The sequence below is a fragment of the Felis catus genome, chromosome A1 (assembly GCF_018350175.1).
Source record: "Felis catus isolate Fca126 chromosome A1, F.catus_Fca126_mat1.0, whole genome shotgun sequence".
NCBI classification, from domain to species: domain Eukaryota; kingdom Metazoa; phylum Chordata; class Mammalia; order Carnivora; family Felidae; genus Felis; species Felis catus.
Window position 1 is genome coordinate 117,076,221 of NC_058368.1, and position 17,988 is coordinate 117,094,208.

At 41.0% G+C, this 17,988-nt stretch overlaps 2 protein-coding genes across 6 annotated transcripts in view; one reads left to right on the forward strand and one right to left on the reverse strand.

Moving 5' to 3' along the window:
* Positions 1–534: 534 nt before the first annotated feature.
* Positions 535–2,808, reverse strand: TAF7 (TATA-box binding protein associated factor 7). The gene has a single exon (XM_003980857.6). The coding sequence runs from the start codon at positions 2,114–2,116 to the stop codon at positions 1,067–1,069; it is 1,050 nt and encodes a 349-aa protein (XP_003980906.1). The 5' UTR covers positions 2,117–2,808; the 3' UTR covers positions 535–1,066.
* Positions 2,809–2,981: 173 nt separating this feature from the next.
* Positions 2,982–17,988, forward strand: part of LOC101100942 (protocadherin gamma-C4) — a 175,264-nt gene continuing 160,257 nt past the window's right edge. Inside the window, exons 1-3 of one of the 5 annotated variants that reach the window (XM_045039899.1) lie at positions 2,982–3,195; positions 6,676–6,761; positions 15,039–16,097. In XM_045039899.1, the coding sequence (XP_044895834.1) occupies positions 3,183–3,195; positions 6,676–6,761; positions 15,039–16,097 (1,158 nt within the window). In that variant the 5' untranslated portion in view covers positions 2,982–3,182. Of the gene's footprint in view, positions 3,196–3,370; positions 3,390–6,675; positions 6,762–12,935; positions 16,098–16,919; positions 17,587–17,988 lie in introns of those variants that run through there. The other 4 variants (XM_045039900.1, XM_019833581.3, XM_045039894.1 and 1 more) reach the window with 4 other exon arrangements.

Genomic DNA, 17,988 nt, shown 5'->3' on the forward strand with positions numbered 1-17,988 from the left:
CTCTTAAAGATAAAAATAGTAAGTTGTATCCTAACAAAAGTTAGGATGGTTTAGGAAAGGTTCTATACCTTGTGTTTTGTAACCTCCAAATGAAACAGGTGGGTTGGAAACTTAACATAAGGCAAAGATGGCATTTCCCAGTTTCTTTGACCCTGCTGTGATTTCTTTTTTTTTTTTTAATTTTTTTTAACATTTATTTTTGAGACAGAGAGAGCCAGAGCATGAACGGGGGAGGGTCAGAGAGAGAGAGGGAGACACAGAATCTGAAACAGGCTCCAGGCTCTGAGCAGTCAGCACAGAGCCCGACACGGGGCTTGAACTCACGAACAGTGAGATTGTGACCTGAGCCCGAAGTTGGACCCTTAACCGACTGAGCCACCCAGGCACCCCAGACCCTGCTGTAATTTCTTAAAACCCAACACGTAACTGTTTCTTTTCCCTACAAACCAGAATCAAATCAGTCATTAAACCCCACCAAGAAACCACCTCAAGAGGATCTGATCTCCACTACCCCTAAAAGAGCAAGACACATTATGAGGTGAAAATTAGTTACTTTTATTTACTGTTAAAACAACTTTATGAAATGATTTGCAACTCTACATGGGGACAAATGCTTTCAGCAGCTGGGAAAATAGCTACCACTGCATGGGAAAACATATGCAAACTAGTTTCACTGCCTGCAGACTAGACTCTAGATCTTATTGCTCTCAGATGGCATCAGAGAGAAGCAACAGCCACTTCTGGCAAATGAGAAACAGCAGCAAAGTCCTGCAGTCAAGGTGTGATTACTAAGGTTGAACTGTTCATTCCACTAACCCTACAATTTTCCTACAATCATTTATCTGTGTACACATTCCTACTTCCTAAAGAATAAACACCTAACAAAGTGGTTATGACAAACAAGATAGCAATTCACATTTATATTTGTCTGTAAGACAAATTCAGCAACAAACAGTGGGGAAAATGGGAACTACTATAAAGTTACATCTAGTCCAGGTGATGAAGCCAAGATTATTCTTTCAATGGTGAGCAAGCTAAGGAATGAAATTAAGTATGAGAACTCTTCTCACTTCTCTAGGAGTGATTCTAGCTCTTCTTGCAAAGAGCTGAGCTGCTCCTTTTCTCGGTCTTCCTTTTGTTTGAGTTCATCCAGCACAGCCTGAAATCTGTTCTTGAGAGCCAGGTTTTCAACTTTCATAATGAGATCCTCCTGTCGTTTTGCCCTATCCTGGGTCTCTTGGAGTTTGCCTTTCATATTATCAATCTGTTTCTGAATTCCCATGACCAGCTGATTGGTTCCCTCATTTTCTTGGTGCTGTTCATCTGATTCATTCAACTTGTCCTGTAGCTGTCTTTCCAAATCTTCCTCAGTGTCAATGATGTTTATATCTTCTTCATCTTGATGCTGGGTCTCATCTTCATCTTCACTGCTGCTGCTGAGGTCATTGAATATCTCCCGAAGCTCATCGTGTTCTAATGAGTCATGGCCCTGCCTGTGACCAGACATTCCTGGAGAAGAAATATCAAGGCCCTGATTTTCTGTTTCTTTTGTTTCATCTTCAGCAATTATTTCCCAACGAGTACTCACAGCTTCAGCATCTGTACTCAGCAACCGCTTCACTTCTTTCTCCACATCTGGAGATTCAATATACTTCTTCTTTGCTGTCTTCCGGAACCTTCTCTTTCTGACATTTTTAAGAGGCAGAGTAATTCCATGGTTCCATATAAACTTTTTCTCTTTGTCCTTATCCTTTTTCTTGCTTGCTTTGGGATCAGTAGTAGCAACTGGTTCTTCCACAGGAGGATAGAGATCACCATCGACTGTGGAGACAAGCATCTGACATATATCAGCTGTCTTGTAAAATGTTTTCTTATCAATGGTTTTCAGACTTTCCATAACACACGGAAGATCTACCAATTTTGAGGCCAATGGGACCCGGTCCACTCTGACGATTCCATGACGTCCATCAGGGTGTAACTCAATTGTCAGTCTGTCCTTCAGGTTGACATGACCAGACTGTACTGCCCGCCTCACAGTAGAGGCATATTCTGGAGGTAGCCGTAAGATAAACTGGCTCTCTAGTTCGTGAGGAGCATCATCTTTGCTCTTACTCATCTTTACTTCTTTGAGATTCACTTTTCTGACAATCACTTGTTGCACTAAAAAGTTCCAACAGTCAGAACGACCAGTTTGTTATGAGCTGAAATCTTAAGTACAAAGAGTTTTAAGCAGAACAGGAGCTAAGCGTCTATTTTGTCTTAATGTTGAATCAAGGCCCAAGTCTATATGAATTTGTCGTGACTAAAAACCAGTTAGGTGCGTTTTAATCTATTAGCTGCAATGCAAGTTTCAGCCTCCAGATGCCGCTGCCGGACAATGCAGAGGGAGCTAGCTAGCAGGAAAGCAAATGGCGGCTTCTGCGGAATGATTTTCGACACAGTAAGTAAGGCCCAGCAGACACTCCCAATCCACACTCTCTCACGGAACAAAGATATTCAAAAATCGGGGCGCAGTGAGCTCTCTTCGCCTTGGGTACTTACAATCCAGTGACGATTATAAACCTAGCTTCTCCGGACAGGAGCTAACGGAAGAGGAAGCCACTCAGAGCAAGACGGCCGGGCGCCGAGAGTCTTATTCAGTCTCTTTATTCCTCTGTTTTTTCCGGCTCTTAGGAAAGTGATCCGCTACCGATTAGCAACGGAATGGCGGAGGGCAGGCAGCGCGAAATCTCGCCGAGAGCCGCAACTCGCAGAGCCAGAAGCGATAGCTCCGCAGCTCAGCAGGTCTCGGTCCGGAGCGGCTGACCGAGCGAAAAAGAAAGCACTACGTCATCCCGCCGGGCGGGAGAAGCGGCTGTGAGTGACAGCACGACTCAAGCGGAAGTGCGGGCTGCCCTAGCTTGCGCAGGCGTAGTAGTGCAATTACGCCATCCGGCGACTTGTCCTCTCGTGAGAATTTGACTTAACGCGATAATATTTCATAGAGAGCTATTGCTTTGAAAATATTTAGAGGCAAAGCTTCCTAGAAAGACGTTAGACCCTTATGTCCCCCTTTCCCGCTCCGCTAAGCCAGAACTTTTACCGGTCGCCGTGGGGCCGGATAGCTCCTAGACTGCTGAGTGATTACCGGAGATAGGGCGTCCGTGCGGAAAGCGTCTTTGCATCTGTCTGGAACCTCTCGGATGCTTCCACACGGTATACCAATCTGAAGCAGATACAAGAAATTATAATTAACCATACAGAGGATTGTAAAGTACCCAAATCAGTGGAGTGAGAAGGAGAAGCTGACCACTATATAATTCTAAGTATATATTTTGTTGATTATGAAAATGCCCGAAGGGGACTCACGATTTAGGGACTGTGTTTTGAAGGACCCCAAGGGAACATGGGTGATTACTCTTTTTAATATGTTTAATGTAAATATAAACGTAAACAGAAATAAGTGTATGGGGGCACATAATCGTTTAGGACACAGTTGTCTGACAAGTGGTCTAACTATAGAAGAATAAAATTGAAATTTAATTAGGATTTTTTCATTCCACGTCCACTATTTTGAAGCTTTTTTACTAGTCTCTTCTTTGCGTAGTAAGGTATTCATCTGCTTTTTTTGTAATATTTAGGCCTAAATATCTAAGAGTTTCCACTTGCTCCTATTCATTGCCATTTATTTTTTAATAGGATCAGTTAGATAAAGTATCAAGGTCATTAAATTTAATCTCTGTCCTCTAAAATATGAACAGCTATATCTAAATTTTAAAACTCACTTAAAATGTGATTAACACTTTCAAAATTCGCTTTATTTGTTTAGGCACTTATTGTCTCTTTCACCCCAGATTGGAAGCTCTGTGATAATCCAGAGTTTTCAGTCTCCCATAGTCATCGTGTCCCAGTGCCTAGTACGAAAACATGGGAGACACACAAAAAAATTTTCTAATTGAATGAAACAACTGACCTATCTAGAAATAACATAAATATAGTTTAATTCCCATAATAATTTGTGAGGGAAAATATATTCTATGTCACCTTAAAATGAGATAGAGCCATGTTATATACATTTCTCTCTAGTCAAGGACAGTGCCAATTATGAGTGGAGAGTTTTGCTAAAAGTGTGTGTGAATGTGTCTTCTGTGGTTTAGGTAGACTCTGATACCTAATCATGGGAGGAAATAAAAATGGCCTGGCACCAATTTGGATTTTTTGTTAAATTTGAAGTAGAAATTAGGTTCTTTCAGATAAACTACATTAGTTCTCTTGGTTCTATGATGTGCTGAAGAATGTTCACTGATTTAACTATAATTTCAGGATCATCTGTTTCCTTTTTTCGATGGTGAACTTTTTTTCAGTGTGATTATCCCTTAATTATACTTGGTTTTACTTCATTTGTAGCTATAAGAGTTTTATTTGCTAGCCTCTGCATGGTACTTTATTTAACCATATAATATGTAAGGACATGTCTATACATGTAAATAATCCAAATATTACTTTGCATTTTAATTGCCTGAGTTTTATGATGCTCAAATACCTTTGTCACAGAAAGTAACTTAAGATAAATTCTATGTAATTCTGATTTTCCAAAATTATTATCTTAGCAAATCTTTATATGGAATGTTGTTGAAGAAAATTAAAAGGATTAACTGAAGTTTCCCCTCAGGTATCTACCTCCTTCAGTCCTGGAACATATTTTCTGCTTTTGAGTTTAACACATTTTATAAATGCTGTTTTTTTGGGGGAAAATTACATTGATCCTAAAACCAAGGGCTCTACCTCATCACACATTACCCTAATGTCTATTGATAAATATAGGTTTTTTTAAAAAAAAATCAAGTCCATTAGACATACAGGAACACTCTAAATTGATGAACGAATTACACTTCTGTGGTTGTTCCATGGAATATCTGTGATAGTAGGAAACCAAAGATTTGGGAAGAGCGATAAATTCCCCAGTGAAATGTTTCCTTCCTTTAATAAAAGTAGTATCACAATCAGGCTAATGCTGTATGCTTGAAAATTCCCTTTAAAAAATTTTAAATGTTTTTTATTTATTTTTGAGAGACAGAGACAAAGCACGAGTGGGGGAGGGTCAGAGAGAGAGGGAGACACAGAATCCCAAGCAAGCTCCAGGCTCTGAGCTTTCAGCACAGAGCCTGACACAGGGCTCCAACTCATGAACCATGAGATTATGACCTGAGCTGAAGTCAGACACTTAACTGACCTAGCTACCCAGGCATCCCTGAAAATTCCCTTTAGTAAACTTTTAATAAACTTTTAAGTTGCTTATACTGTGGAGGTTAAAAAATTATGAGTGATAAAAGAAGCCCTGCTTATATTTTGGAGATCACAAATTACAGGGTAAGGAAATTTCAGACACCTCAGGAAAGTATATTTCTATACTGGTATATCATTTTATAAACAGTGAAAAACAAGTTTATAGGGATGCCTGGCTGGTTAAGTCGATAGAGCATGCGACCCTTGATCTTGGGGTTGTGAGTTTGAGCCCCACTTTGAGTGGGAAAATTACTTAAAAATAAAATCCTAGGGCCGCCTGGGCGGCTCAGTCGGTTAAGCGTCCAACTTCGGCTCGGGTCAAGATCTCGCGGTTTGTGAGTTCAAGCCCCGCGTTGGGCTCTGTGCTGACAGCTTGGAGCCTGGAGCCTGCTTCAGATTCTGTGTCTCACTCTCTCTCTGCCCCTCCCCTGCTCATTCTCTGTGTCTCTCTGTCTCAAAAATAACTAAAACATTTTTTAAAAAATAAAAAATTAAAATAAATAAAAATAAAATCCTAAAGGGGCTCCTGGCTGGTTCATTCAGAGGAGCATCCAACTCTTGATCTCAGGGTTGTGAGTTTGAGCACCACATTGGATGTAGAGATTATTTAAATAAATAAAACTTAAAAAAATGAAATCTTAAAAAAAAAGTTTAACTAAAATGTAGCAGTCTCCTGTATCAAGTAGAATGTTTTCTATAGAAAAAAAAGGCCAATGTAATTTACACTGATTTATTATTTTTTAACATGAAATTTATTGTCAGATTGGTTTCCATACAACACCCAGTGCTCATCCCAACAGGTGCTCTCCTCAATGCCCATCACCCACTTTCTCCTCCCTCTCCCACCCCATCAACCCTCAGTTTATTCTCAGTTTTTAAGAGTCTCTTATGGTTTGGCTCCCTTCCTCTCTAACTTTTTTTCCCCTTAAATAATTAGAAAATCTGTTATCTTAAAAACCAGGTGCTCTAGAGCAGCTCTGTCCAATAGAAATATAATGTGAGCCACAGATGAAAGCCACTTATGTGATATTAAATTATCTAGTGACCAGAGTAAAGTGGCAAAAAGAAATATGTGAAATTAATTTCAATAATTTTATTTAACTTAATTCAAATGATCATAATCAATGTAATAATTATTAATGATATATTTTACATTCTTATTTTGTACTAAATCTTCAAAACCTGGTGCGTATTTTACACTGACAGCACATCTCAATTTGGACTGGCCATATTTCAGATGCTCAATGGCCACATGTAGCTGGTGGTTACTGTATTGGACAGTGCCAGTGCCATTCTTGAAAGTATGGCTCCCTCTAGGCATAATAGAATCATGACCTAGCACAAATTGTTTTTCTCTTCCTAATTTTGGAGAATGATAATTTATTTATATTTTTTCTGTTATTCTTTCAGCTTTGTCCTTATCTTGTAAACTTCTTAAGTCTCTGGTCATAAGAATTCTGCCAGCAGTAACCAGGGAGCTTCCTTCCTTGTCCACGGTAAGTTCAGAGAGTGGCTCCCCCCAACCAGTTTGTCTTTCAATGTGATTGGACCAGTTTAGACCATTTACCTATCCCTGGCTCAATAATAGTCACCTGGGGAATACCCTGAGCCTGTGATTTTCAGTATGATGGGGAGGAGGTGACATTTGGTAATGTCTGGAGACATTTTTGATTGTCATAACTGTGGGGGTGGGGTCTACTGGCATCTATTGTGTAGAGGCCAGGGATGCTGCTAAATATCCTACCATATGCAGACCAGCCCTCTTCCCCACAATAGTTCCATGGCTCAAAATAGTACCATGGTTGAGTAAGCTTATTAAGTCTGTATTCCTAGCTAACACTGACAATGAGGAATGAGGTTTACCATTATTGGTTTAGATCTATCAGTATCTATGAATAAGTTTAGCTTCCTGTTTCAGAGGGTGGGCCTCTAAACTAAAAAAGGAAATGTTAGAAGAGAGCAAAGGGCACAGACAACTGTCTTAGTCCATATGTACTACTTTAACAAAATACCATAAACTGAGTGGCTTGTAAACAACAGAAATTTATTTATAAGTTCTGGGGGCTGAGAAATCTGAGATAAAAGTGCCAGAAGATTTGATGTCTGGTGAGGACTTCACCCTCATGACCTAATCACCTCTCCAAAGCCCTACCTCCAAATACCATTATACTTGGGATTAGGTTTCAACATATGAATTTTGAGGGAACACAAATACCGGTTTATAGAGGCCACCAGTAATATCCATGAAAGAGCTGATTATTTGAGGGGTTATAATAATATATATTTAATTCCAACAAAGATTCAAGTGGACAATAAGCACGTGAAAAGATGCTCAACATCACTAATTGTTAGGGGAATGCAAATCAAGACAATGAGATACCACCTTACACCCATTAGGATGGCTACTATCAGAAAAACAAAATAACAAATGTTAGTAGGGATGTGAAATATTTGAAACCTTTGTGCATTGCTGGTAGGAATCTAAAATGGTATAGCCACTGTGGAAAACAGTGTGGCATTTCCTCAAAAAATTAAAAATAGGGGCACCTGCATGGCTCAGTCAGTTAAGCATCTAACTCTTGATTTCGGCTCAGGTCATGATCTCACGGTTTGTGAGTTCAAGCCCCTCATTGGGCTCTATGCTAGCAATGTGGAGCCTGCTTCAGATTCTCTGTCTCTGTCTGTCTGTCTCTGCTCCTCCTCTCCTCATACATTCACTCTCTCTCTCTCAAAATAAATAAACATTTAAAAAAATTAAAAGTAGAATTACCTTATGATCCAGCACTTCCACTTCTGGGCATGTACCCAAAAGAATTGAGAGCAGGGTCTCAAAGAGACATTCGTAGGGGTGCCTGCATGGCTCAGTTGGTTGAGCATCTGACCTTGGCTTAGGTCATCATCTCATGGTTCATGAGTTCGAGCCCCACATCAGGCTTGCTGCTGTCAGCCAAGAGCCTGCTTTGGATCCTCTGTCCCCCTCCCCTGCCCCTCCTCTGTTCATGTTCTCTCTCTCAAAAATAAATAAAACATTTAAAAAGAGACATTTGTACACCCATGTTTATAGCAACATAATTAATAGTAGCTAAAACTTAGAAGCAACCCAAGTTGCCATCAACAGATGAATGAATAAGTAAAATGTGGTCTGTACATACAATGTAATGTTATTCAGCCTTAAAAAGGAAGCAAATTTGGGGGTGCTTGGGTGGCTCAGTCGATTAAGGGTCTGACTCTTGATTTTAGCTCAGGTCATGATCTCGTGGTTCATGAGATTGCTTACAGCAGAGAGCCCACTTGTGATTCTCCTTCTGTCTCTCTCTCAACCCTTCGTTCTCTTCCTCCCTCTTTCTCTCTCTCTCAAAATAAATAAATAAACTTAAAAAAAAGAGGAAGGAAATTTTTACATATGCTACAACACAGATGAACTTTGAGGATATTATTCGGTGTAAAATAAGCCAGTCATAAATAGATAAATACTAGTTGATTCCACTTATATGAGTTATTTAGAGTAGCCAAAATCATAGAAAATAGATGATGTTTTCTAGGGGCTGGAGAGAGGGGAGAATGAAGAGTTAATAGGTAATGGGTATGGGTTTCAGTTTTAAAAGTTGAAAAGTGTTCTGGAGATAGATGGTAGTAATGGTTGTATAAGATTATGAATGTATTTAATACCACTGAACTGTGTACTTAAAAATGGTTAAGATGTTAAATTTTATGTGTATATTACCACAACAAAAAAAAGTATATATGTATTTACAAAGTGTGGACAGTCATCAAATATAATAATCACATAATTACTGGTGATTTAAAATTTTTATCAGCATTTTCTACTTTTGTATAATAAAAAAACTTGTTATATTGTAGAATTTACAGTGAGAATGACTTTTGTGATGAAAAATTATTTTTATAATGGCTAATTTCTTCAGCAAAAATTTTTTAAGGAAAAGAAGCTTCAGTGGTGTATCATCTTCAAAAGGAAATGTCAAGAGGGAAAATTGTGTAAGAATTCTTTTAAGTCGATTTGAATTTTAATAATTTAAAGCATTTGGTTTAAATTTTTCAGAAAGGCTAATTTCTTATACTTTGTCAAAAAGAAATAATGACTCGCAGCCTCTGCCTAAAATAAGTCCTGGAAATAAAGCAAATACAGTCTCCTGACTTTGAGAAATAACAGGAGGTAGATATCGTACCAGGCCTCTGGGTGCCGCTGTCTGCCAGTCCGTAGCTAGAGTGAAACAAAGCAATCCATTGGCATTCTGACCCAGCGATCCCCGCCGACATTTGTGGAATATATCTGGAGTGGACTTCTTACACCTTCTCTTCCACCATCTTTTCTAAATTTCTGCGTCAGGAACATCAGGATGTTTAATGACCTGGAATGAGGCGCTGCCTTTTCTCTCCAGTGTACCTTTGTAATCTGGGAGCAACCATGGCAAGATGTATTAGGATCTGAGAAGCAGCATCGAGAAGAGATAAGAAAGAAGTCCCCCACAGGAAAGGCACACCGTGCGCAGTAAGCAGTTTCCCTTACTGATGTCTTTGTTCAGCCTATTGAAGTATGCGTCAGATGTGCTGCGAGATTCTAGAAGAAAAGGCCAGTGGTTTAAAAGTGGGGAATCTGGGCAAAGATGTGACCAGAACTATGGGTGAATGCCGGGAAGCCTCTTTACTGCCAGAGAAAGGAGCAGGGAAGGACTGGAGAATGATAGACTAGATCTAGCAGATAATGTTAAAGGAAGTCTTTAGGCCCTTGAATCTGAAACCCTCACTGGAAACCCCATGAATGCTTTTCATATAAATTTATTCATCCTGGATATAAATAATTTATGGTTTTTAATACATTTTGTTTTGGAAATTGTGGAAAACATCTTAAAATGAGCATAGTTCATTCTTAAACCCCAGTATGTTTGGATGCTACAAGTAATTCTCTATGGATTTATCACATTAGTTTCAATAGCCATTTCCCCAGTCCCCACAAGTAAAAGAGATGACTAGGGCAGGAATGGACCAGAGGAGCAGAGCTGCCACCAGTTAGTGTTAGGGAGGGGTAGGAACAGCTCGTGGCAAGATGAGGGAGTTGGATGCTAATGCCAGTGCTGCCGTACTGAGCCACAAGAAGTGCAGCAGAATCTGCCTACAGGAGAACCTGCCCTCCACCACATGCTCTGCATTCTTCAGGGGGACTCTACTGACCTCGATGACACTGTAAGGTTGAGATTCCCTACACTTACTACAGTCTCATATAGCATATCTACCATCTAAAAGTGACAGTACCATCTTTGATTTTGGAGTGCAACAGATGAATCATGGAGTAGAAGAGAAGATTGGAGGCAGTTTAAGGGCCCCTTTCAAGATCCTGATTGAAATGGAGGTTGAGAACTACAGTGCTGTGCAGGTGACTTTCAGCTGGGTGTCTAGTCCTATTAAAGGCAAGAACTGTGGCTGCCCAAGCCAAAACGATGGAGAGATGAAAGATACAGAAAGTAGTAAACACACAGTCAAACAATTCACTTCTAAGAATTACTATGCAATTCTTTGTAAGCTACAGACAGATGGAATTCTAAACTGGAAGCAGACCATGAAATACAGTGTCACCACCGGAGCCACCAAGGACAAGCTGTCCCTCTCCTCCAGCATAAGCATCACCCTGCATATCACCACCATCAACAAAAAATGCTTGTTTTCCAGCAGACCTCTTTCTGCAGTCCAGGAGAATGGGAACACCTGCTATAAGTCTCCATCTCACACTTTAGTGCTTCTTACCCAGATGTGGGGCCCTGTGCACCTATTTCTTCCTGGCCAGCAACCTGGCACTGTGTGCACTGTCATCCAGTGTGTCAGTAGGTGCAGAGCATGATGATGTTCACTGCAGGCTCCTTGTGATGGCAAAAATACACAGGCAGTGCTGTGGCAGGAGCTGCAGCCAGAAGTCATGCCCTCTTTGATGTGGCACCATGCTCAGTGCAGCTGGCTACCTGGTCATGAAAGTGACCAGCTGGAGAGCTTTGCCTGACTGTCCTATCATATGCTTCAGACCAGCTAATATGACTCTTCAACCTAGGGAGGCACAAGAGTGAGATTAGCACCATGGCACTGTGAGCAACAGAGATGTTGCTCTACAGGGTTGCTGGTCACTGCATACAATACCTACTGTCATCGTGCTGCACCTAGTCTTTGCAGAAGTTGCTGCCAGAACTCAGCAATGGCCTGGCACCAGGTGCCAGGCAGGCAGAGCTACAATTTTACCTGCCTGTGGCCTTGTCCTTGATATCTGTGCTCTTCTCCTCACAGTGACTCTGGCCTTCACCCTGCTTCTGTGGGGCTCCTCCAGCCCTACTTTCAGTCTGGTCTCTGGTCCAAGCCTAGATTTGGAGATGCTTCTACTTCAAGTGAGATTTGCCCTAATTCTACAATCTTTGTGTGGCTTCAGATATTGGAAAGTCTTAATTTAATTTCTTGAAGTAAACCCAAGATACATCTTTTAACTGCATAGTCTCTGTGGTGCCTGCAATGCAACCTTAAATATTACATTGGATTCAAATGTTTACCTGTGAGTTTTAACACTTTTATTTTGTAATATCCTGTTATAAATCAACCCTGATTGGTTTTTTTGTTGTTGTTAAATGAGGAGAAGCTCTGCAAGTTCACTTTCTAGTTTCTGTGTGTATTTTAATTTCTTTCACTAGCTCAGACAGTCCCTTTGGTGAAAAGTTTGTTTCTATTAGTGTATATTCTAAAAACTTATATTTTCTGCTAAAAAATCCTTTCCTTGAAATATTGAAGGATGTTTGCTGAATCTTTAAGCCTTTGGGTTCCATATACTTGTTTTGAGAAGCTGAGAAACTATAGATTTGGTTACACAGGAATAGATATTCTCTTTCTAAGAACTACTCTTGTGGCCTTTGTTTCCTTTATTTCCTTATTTTCTGGACCCTTCTCAGTCGTGTTCATGGGTGGACTGCCAGTATCTGGCCAAATTTGTTCCTGAAATGTTAACCTCTAGAATGCAGAAAACATTCTTCCCTAATTTTTGGGTAAATCACTCGGAGCCTCAGACATTTTAATTAGTAACCTTTTACTAATTTTGCAGTGAGTAAAAGAAGGAAGGCAATCTAGTTTAAAAATCTTGCTCTTTAAGAAAACCAGCTTCTCTTGGGGGAATATTAAGTGTGATTTTAGGAGAATGCATATTATTTTAATGGCCTGTCTAAAAATAAAGATGTGGCCATGTCCTTTTCAGTTTTGAAGAAGAATATCACTACCTCTTATGTCTCTTAAATTTGAAGTCTTAAATTAGATACTCATATGACATTTTCCAGTAAATTCTAAGAGCCCAGTGTTATTTTATTCAAAATACATTACCTTTGAGTGAATTAAAGATCTTTTAAAATCTACATAATACAAAAACTTCAGAAAAGTGGAAAAATAAGGTTAGGGATAAAACATGTTCTTTAAAATTCCAAGGTTTCTGATATTCAAAGCACAGTGGAAATGAAATGGGACAGTCCAATTTTTAAATGTCTAGCTTACATCCTAAAAGTTTATTTATGCCTTGGGGCAACTGGGTGGCTTAGTCAGCTGAGGGACCATCTTTGGCTCAGGTTGTGATCTCAAGGTTCCTGACTTTGAGCCCCACATTGGGCTAGCAGTTGTGCAAGCTGCTGTCAGTGCAGAGCCCGCTTTGGAACCTCTGTTCCCCCATCTCTCTCTCTGTTCCTCCCCTGCTCTATCTCTCTCTCAAAAATAAATAAACATTAAAAGAAAAAAATTAAAAGTTTACTTATCCTCCAGTTTTTTTCATCCTCCAGTCAAAAGACAATTGCCCTTCTGTGTGGCCTGAGAAACTGTCAAATGGTCAAGCTGTAGTAGCATAATGGAGGTATGATTTTGTCACTGTGATATCATGAATAACACATAGAAAGCAGATAGCTTGGAAATAGGGGGATTCTACTGTATATCGCAATTTAGCAACAGTTAGATGTGATTAAATAAAAATAGTACTTTCTAATTCTCATACATATTTTGTAAAATGCTTAACTATTTCCTTGACAATAAACTAAGACTTAAGGAAAGATAGGTCAGGTTAATGAGAAGGGAATGTTTAAGTATTACCTAGGAGTGTAGTAACTGGTGAGGACTCTGGGCGCCGCTGTTCACCAGTCTGAGAGAGAGAGGCAGCATGCGCGCGCGCGCGCACACACTCACACATCCCCAAAGGGAAAAAAATTAAAAAGCTTCTTAGAACCTCCATCACCGCCAGATTGAAAACAACCTCCCTGAAGCTTCCTTGACCCTACTTCTGGACCACTTTCCGCTCTGAAATCTCCTGAAAATTCAGTTAATTTGGGCTTAGAAGAACAGAGAAACAATACCGTTGGTACCAGACTGGGAGAAAACTACGAAAGGAGAGAGCAATGGTGATTCGGGGGAAGCAGCCCAGCTGCAGTGAACTGTTCCTGCTGTGCCTTTTTCTGGGGCTGTTGTTGGAAGCTTGGGCCGGGAAGATCCAATACATGGTGCCAGAAGAGACAGACAAAGCATTCTTTGTGGGCAACATCGCCAAAGACCTGGGGTTACAACCTCAGGAGCTCACGGAGCACAGAGTTCGCATCATCTCCAGAGGTAGGACGCAGCTTTTTGCTCTGAATCATCGAAGTGGCAGCTTGGTCACAGCGGGCAGGATAGACCGGGAGGAGCTCTGTGCTCAGAGTGTGCGGTGTCTGGTGAGTTTTAACATCTTGGTAGAGGATAAAATGAAGCTTTACCCTGTTGAAGTGGAAATAATTGATATTAATGACAACACTCCCCAATTTCAGTTAGAGGAAGTAGAATTTAAAATGAATGAAATAACTACTCCAGGTACCAGGATCCCTCTGCCTTTTGGGCAAGACCTTGATGTTGGTATGAATTCACTGCAGAACTACCAGCTAAGCTCCAACCCTCATTTCTCCCTGGATGTTCAGCAGGGATCTGATGGATCCCGATACCCAGAGATGGTGCTACAGAGTCCCCTGGATAGGGAAGAAGAAGCTGTGCACCACCTCGTCCTCACCGCCTCTGATGGGGGCAACCCAGTCCGTTCAGGAACCCTCCGCATTCATGTTCAGGTGGTAGATGCAAATGACAACCCTCCAGCATTTACTCAAACACAGTACCACATGAGTGTCCCGGAAAATGTGCCACTGGGCACTCGGCTGCTTACGGTAAAAGCTACTGACCCAGATGAAGGAGCCAATGGGGAAGTAACATACTCATTTCACAATATAGACCAGAAAATAGCCCAGATATTTCAATTGGATTCTGACACAGGAGAAATATCAAATAAAGAATCCCTGGATTTTGAAGAATACAAAATTTATCCAATGGAAATTCAAGCTCAGGATGGTGCAGGCCTCATGGCCAGAGCTAAGGTGCTAGTCAAAGTTCTGGACATAAATGATAATGCCCCAGAGGTAACCATGACATCTGTCACCACTGCAGTCCCAGAAAACTTTCCTCCTGGAACTATCATTGCTCTTATCAGTGTGCATGACCAAGACTCTGGAGACAATGGTGACACTACATGTTCCATTCCTGAAAATCTACCCTTTAAATTAGAAAAGTTAGATGATAATTATTACCATTTAGTGACAGAAAGAACACTGGACAGAGAACTTACCTCCAGGTACAACATCACAGTAACAGCAACAGATAAGGGAATTCCAACTCTATCTACGGAAACCCACATTTCACTGAAAGTGACAGATATCAACGACAACCCCCCTTGTTTTCCCCAGGATTCCTACTCTATCTTCATTCCGGAAAACAATCCCAGAGGTGCCTCCATCTTCTCCTTGACAGCTCAGGATGCTGACACCAATGAGAATGCACTAGTCACTTACTCCTTGGCAGAGGACACCATTCAGGGGGCGCCACTATCCTCCTACATTTCCATCAACTCAGACACTGGCATTTTATATGCCCTGCGATCCTTCGATTATGAACAGTTCCGGGACCTTCATCTGAGAGTGATGGCGTATGACAACGGGGATCCCCGACTCAGCAGCAATGTGTCGCTGAGCCTGTTTGTGCTGGACCAGAACGACAATACGCCAGAAATCCTGTACCCAGCGCTCCCCACCGACGGTTCCACAGGCGTGGAGCTGGCGCCCCGATCCGCAGAGCCCGGATACCTGGTGACTAAGGTGGTGGCAGTGGACAGAGACTCTGGCCAGAACGCCTGGCTGTCCTACCGTCTACTCAAGGCCAGCGAGCCAGGGCTCTTCACGGTGGGGCTGCACACGGGCGAGGTGCGCACTGCACGGGCCCTGCTGGACAGAGATGCGCTCAAGCAGAGCCTGGTGGTGGCTGTGCAAGACCACGGCCAACCCCCTCTCTCGGCCACCGTCACGCTCACCGTGGCCGTAGCTGACAACATCCCAGATGTCCTGGCAGACCTGGGCAGTCTCGAGCCCTCAGCGGACCCTGACTCCTCAGGCCTCACGCTGTACCTGGTGGTGGCGGTGGCTGCAGTCTCCTGCATCTTTCTGGCCTTTGTGATCGTGCTGCTGGGACTCAGGCTGAGGCGCTGGCACTCGTCCCGTCTGCTCCAGGCTGCGGGGGTTGGATTGGCTGGCGTGCCCGCCACGCACTTTGTGGGCGTGGACGGGGTGGGGGCTTTCCTGCAGACCTATTCCCAGGAGGTCTCCCTCAGGGCGGACGCCCGAGAGAGTCACGTGATCTTCCCCCAGCCCAACTATGCCGACACGCTCCTCAGCCAGGAGAGCTGTGGGAAAAGCGAGCCTCTGCTGATAACTCAGGATTTACTTGAAGGCAAAAAGGAAGCATTTTCTCAGGTAAACGTTTTGTAAATTTATCTAGATAAAAATAATTACAGAGTTTACTTACCTTTCACTTTTTACTACTAACAGTTCTATTTCCCACATAGCTTTGTAGATTTCTGTTTACAAATTCTGGGAAATTATCATTGTGTGTTTATATCCAGGTATAATTATAATTGCTATTTCATTGAAAAGGAAACTGTAAATTAACTCTAATGTAGGTGATTGAGATGAGTATTGTGTGAGATGCTATGTTGGTTGTGGAAAGAGCACTGCATCAGAAACAAGAAGATCTGACTTTTAATATTTTCTTGCTTTCCTCTGGCCAAATAATCTTATTTTTCTGAGTTTACCATTCTCTTACCTGGCAAGGATAGGGTTTAACTATAAAAGATCCATCAATATTTATGTGACTAATAGTGTTTTCAAATTTTTCTCAGTTACAAATACTAATTTGTCCCTAAATTTAATATAGATGTTGTCTGTCAAAGTGCTATTTTATTTGGGGACGTTTGAAGAGGTAAAGATTGTCTAAAGTAATATTTTTATCTGTGTTAGGATTAAATTATACAAATCTATGTAAGTTGTAAATTTTTGTTGAATATCTTAGCCCTTTGCATAGTCTGTTATTTTTAGATATTTTATGCATGCTGAAGAATACACTAGATGTTTAAGTAACTTATGAAATGAGGTAATAAAGTGAACGATGGAAAATTTACTGTGCAACTTGAGAAATAGTTTCAGAGCCTCCTATCTTGTATATTATGCCCATAATGGAAACAACTGACACAAACTAAGAATATATTTCATTTTAATGTGTGTGTTAACTCTTCACAGGAAATGTATCATAGATGAGTCAGTCCATCCTTTGATATACTTACTCTGCTCCAGTAAATTAAAGAGATATACCAAATATAAAAAGAAGAAAGCCAAAGCATGGTAAGGCACAAATAAAAGATAAATATATTAATGGACCAAAGATGGAAAAGAAAGTGGTGAGCCAGGCTAAAGCTGTGGAAATTCTAGGCTTGGCTTAGATGCAGACATTGAAGGTCAACAGGTTGTTCCAGCACTATAACAGGAACAAAGTGCTTTGGGCTAAACAAGGGACCTGAGCCGCACATACTACTTGAATCTAAAATAAGCAGTTCAGCCCCTGAGCTAATTCAAATTGGCTGCCTGCCAATTCCTGTGGTGACAACTTTTTGCAACCTGCAGACCAAGGGAGAGAGGTAGATCCAGATGCTGGCTTCAGAAAATGAACACTAAATTTCTTAGACTTGAGTTGTAATATTCATAGTATTACAGCTGCACACCACTAAAAGACCTACTTATGGCCTGGGACCTGGGATAGAATAATTTCAAAACCATTTGAGACAAATCCCTGAACCCAGGAGGGAGGGAGAATGGGAGAGAAAGTAGAAGAAAAATACCAATTAAAAAAAAAAACTCTTCTGGGGCACCTGGGTGGCTTAGTCAATTGAGTGTCTCACTTCAGCTCAGGTCATGATCTCATGGTTGTTCAGTTAGAGCCCCGCATCTGGGCTTGGGGGCTTGCTGATGTCAGCACAGAACTGACAGGAATCCTCTGTCCCCCTCTCTCTCTGCCCCTCCCCTGCTCATGCTCTCTTTCAAAAATAAAGTAAAATAAAATAAAATACTCTTCCACTTAAAATAAATGTACAAACCAAAATGTTGAAACACATTGTCTTCTAGAGTTATTGTTGCTAATGAGATACTTTCAACAAATTGTCATTTTTAAGTTATCTCCATTTTCTCTCTGAAGGCTTTAAAAATTTTTCTCTGATTCTTGTTGTATGTCTAAGTGTTGATTTTTATTTTTATTATCTGTTTGGAGTATACTTTCTATTAATAATATAAGTTATTTCAATTCTGGATTTTCTCA

What these genes read in the sequence shown, in the direction of transcription:
- TAF7 (XM_003980857.6), bottom strand. Translation starts at nt 2,116, where the DNA reads ATGAGTAAGAGCAAAGATGATGCTCCTCACGAACTAGAGAGCCAGTTT.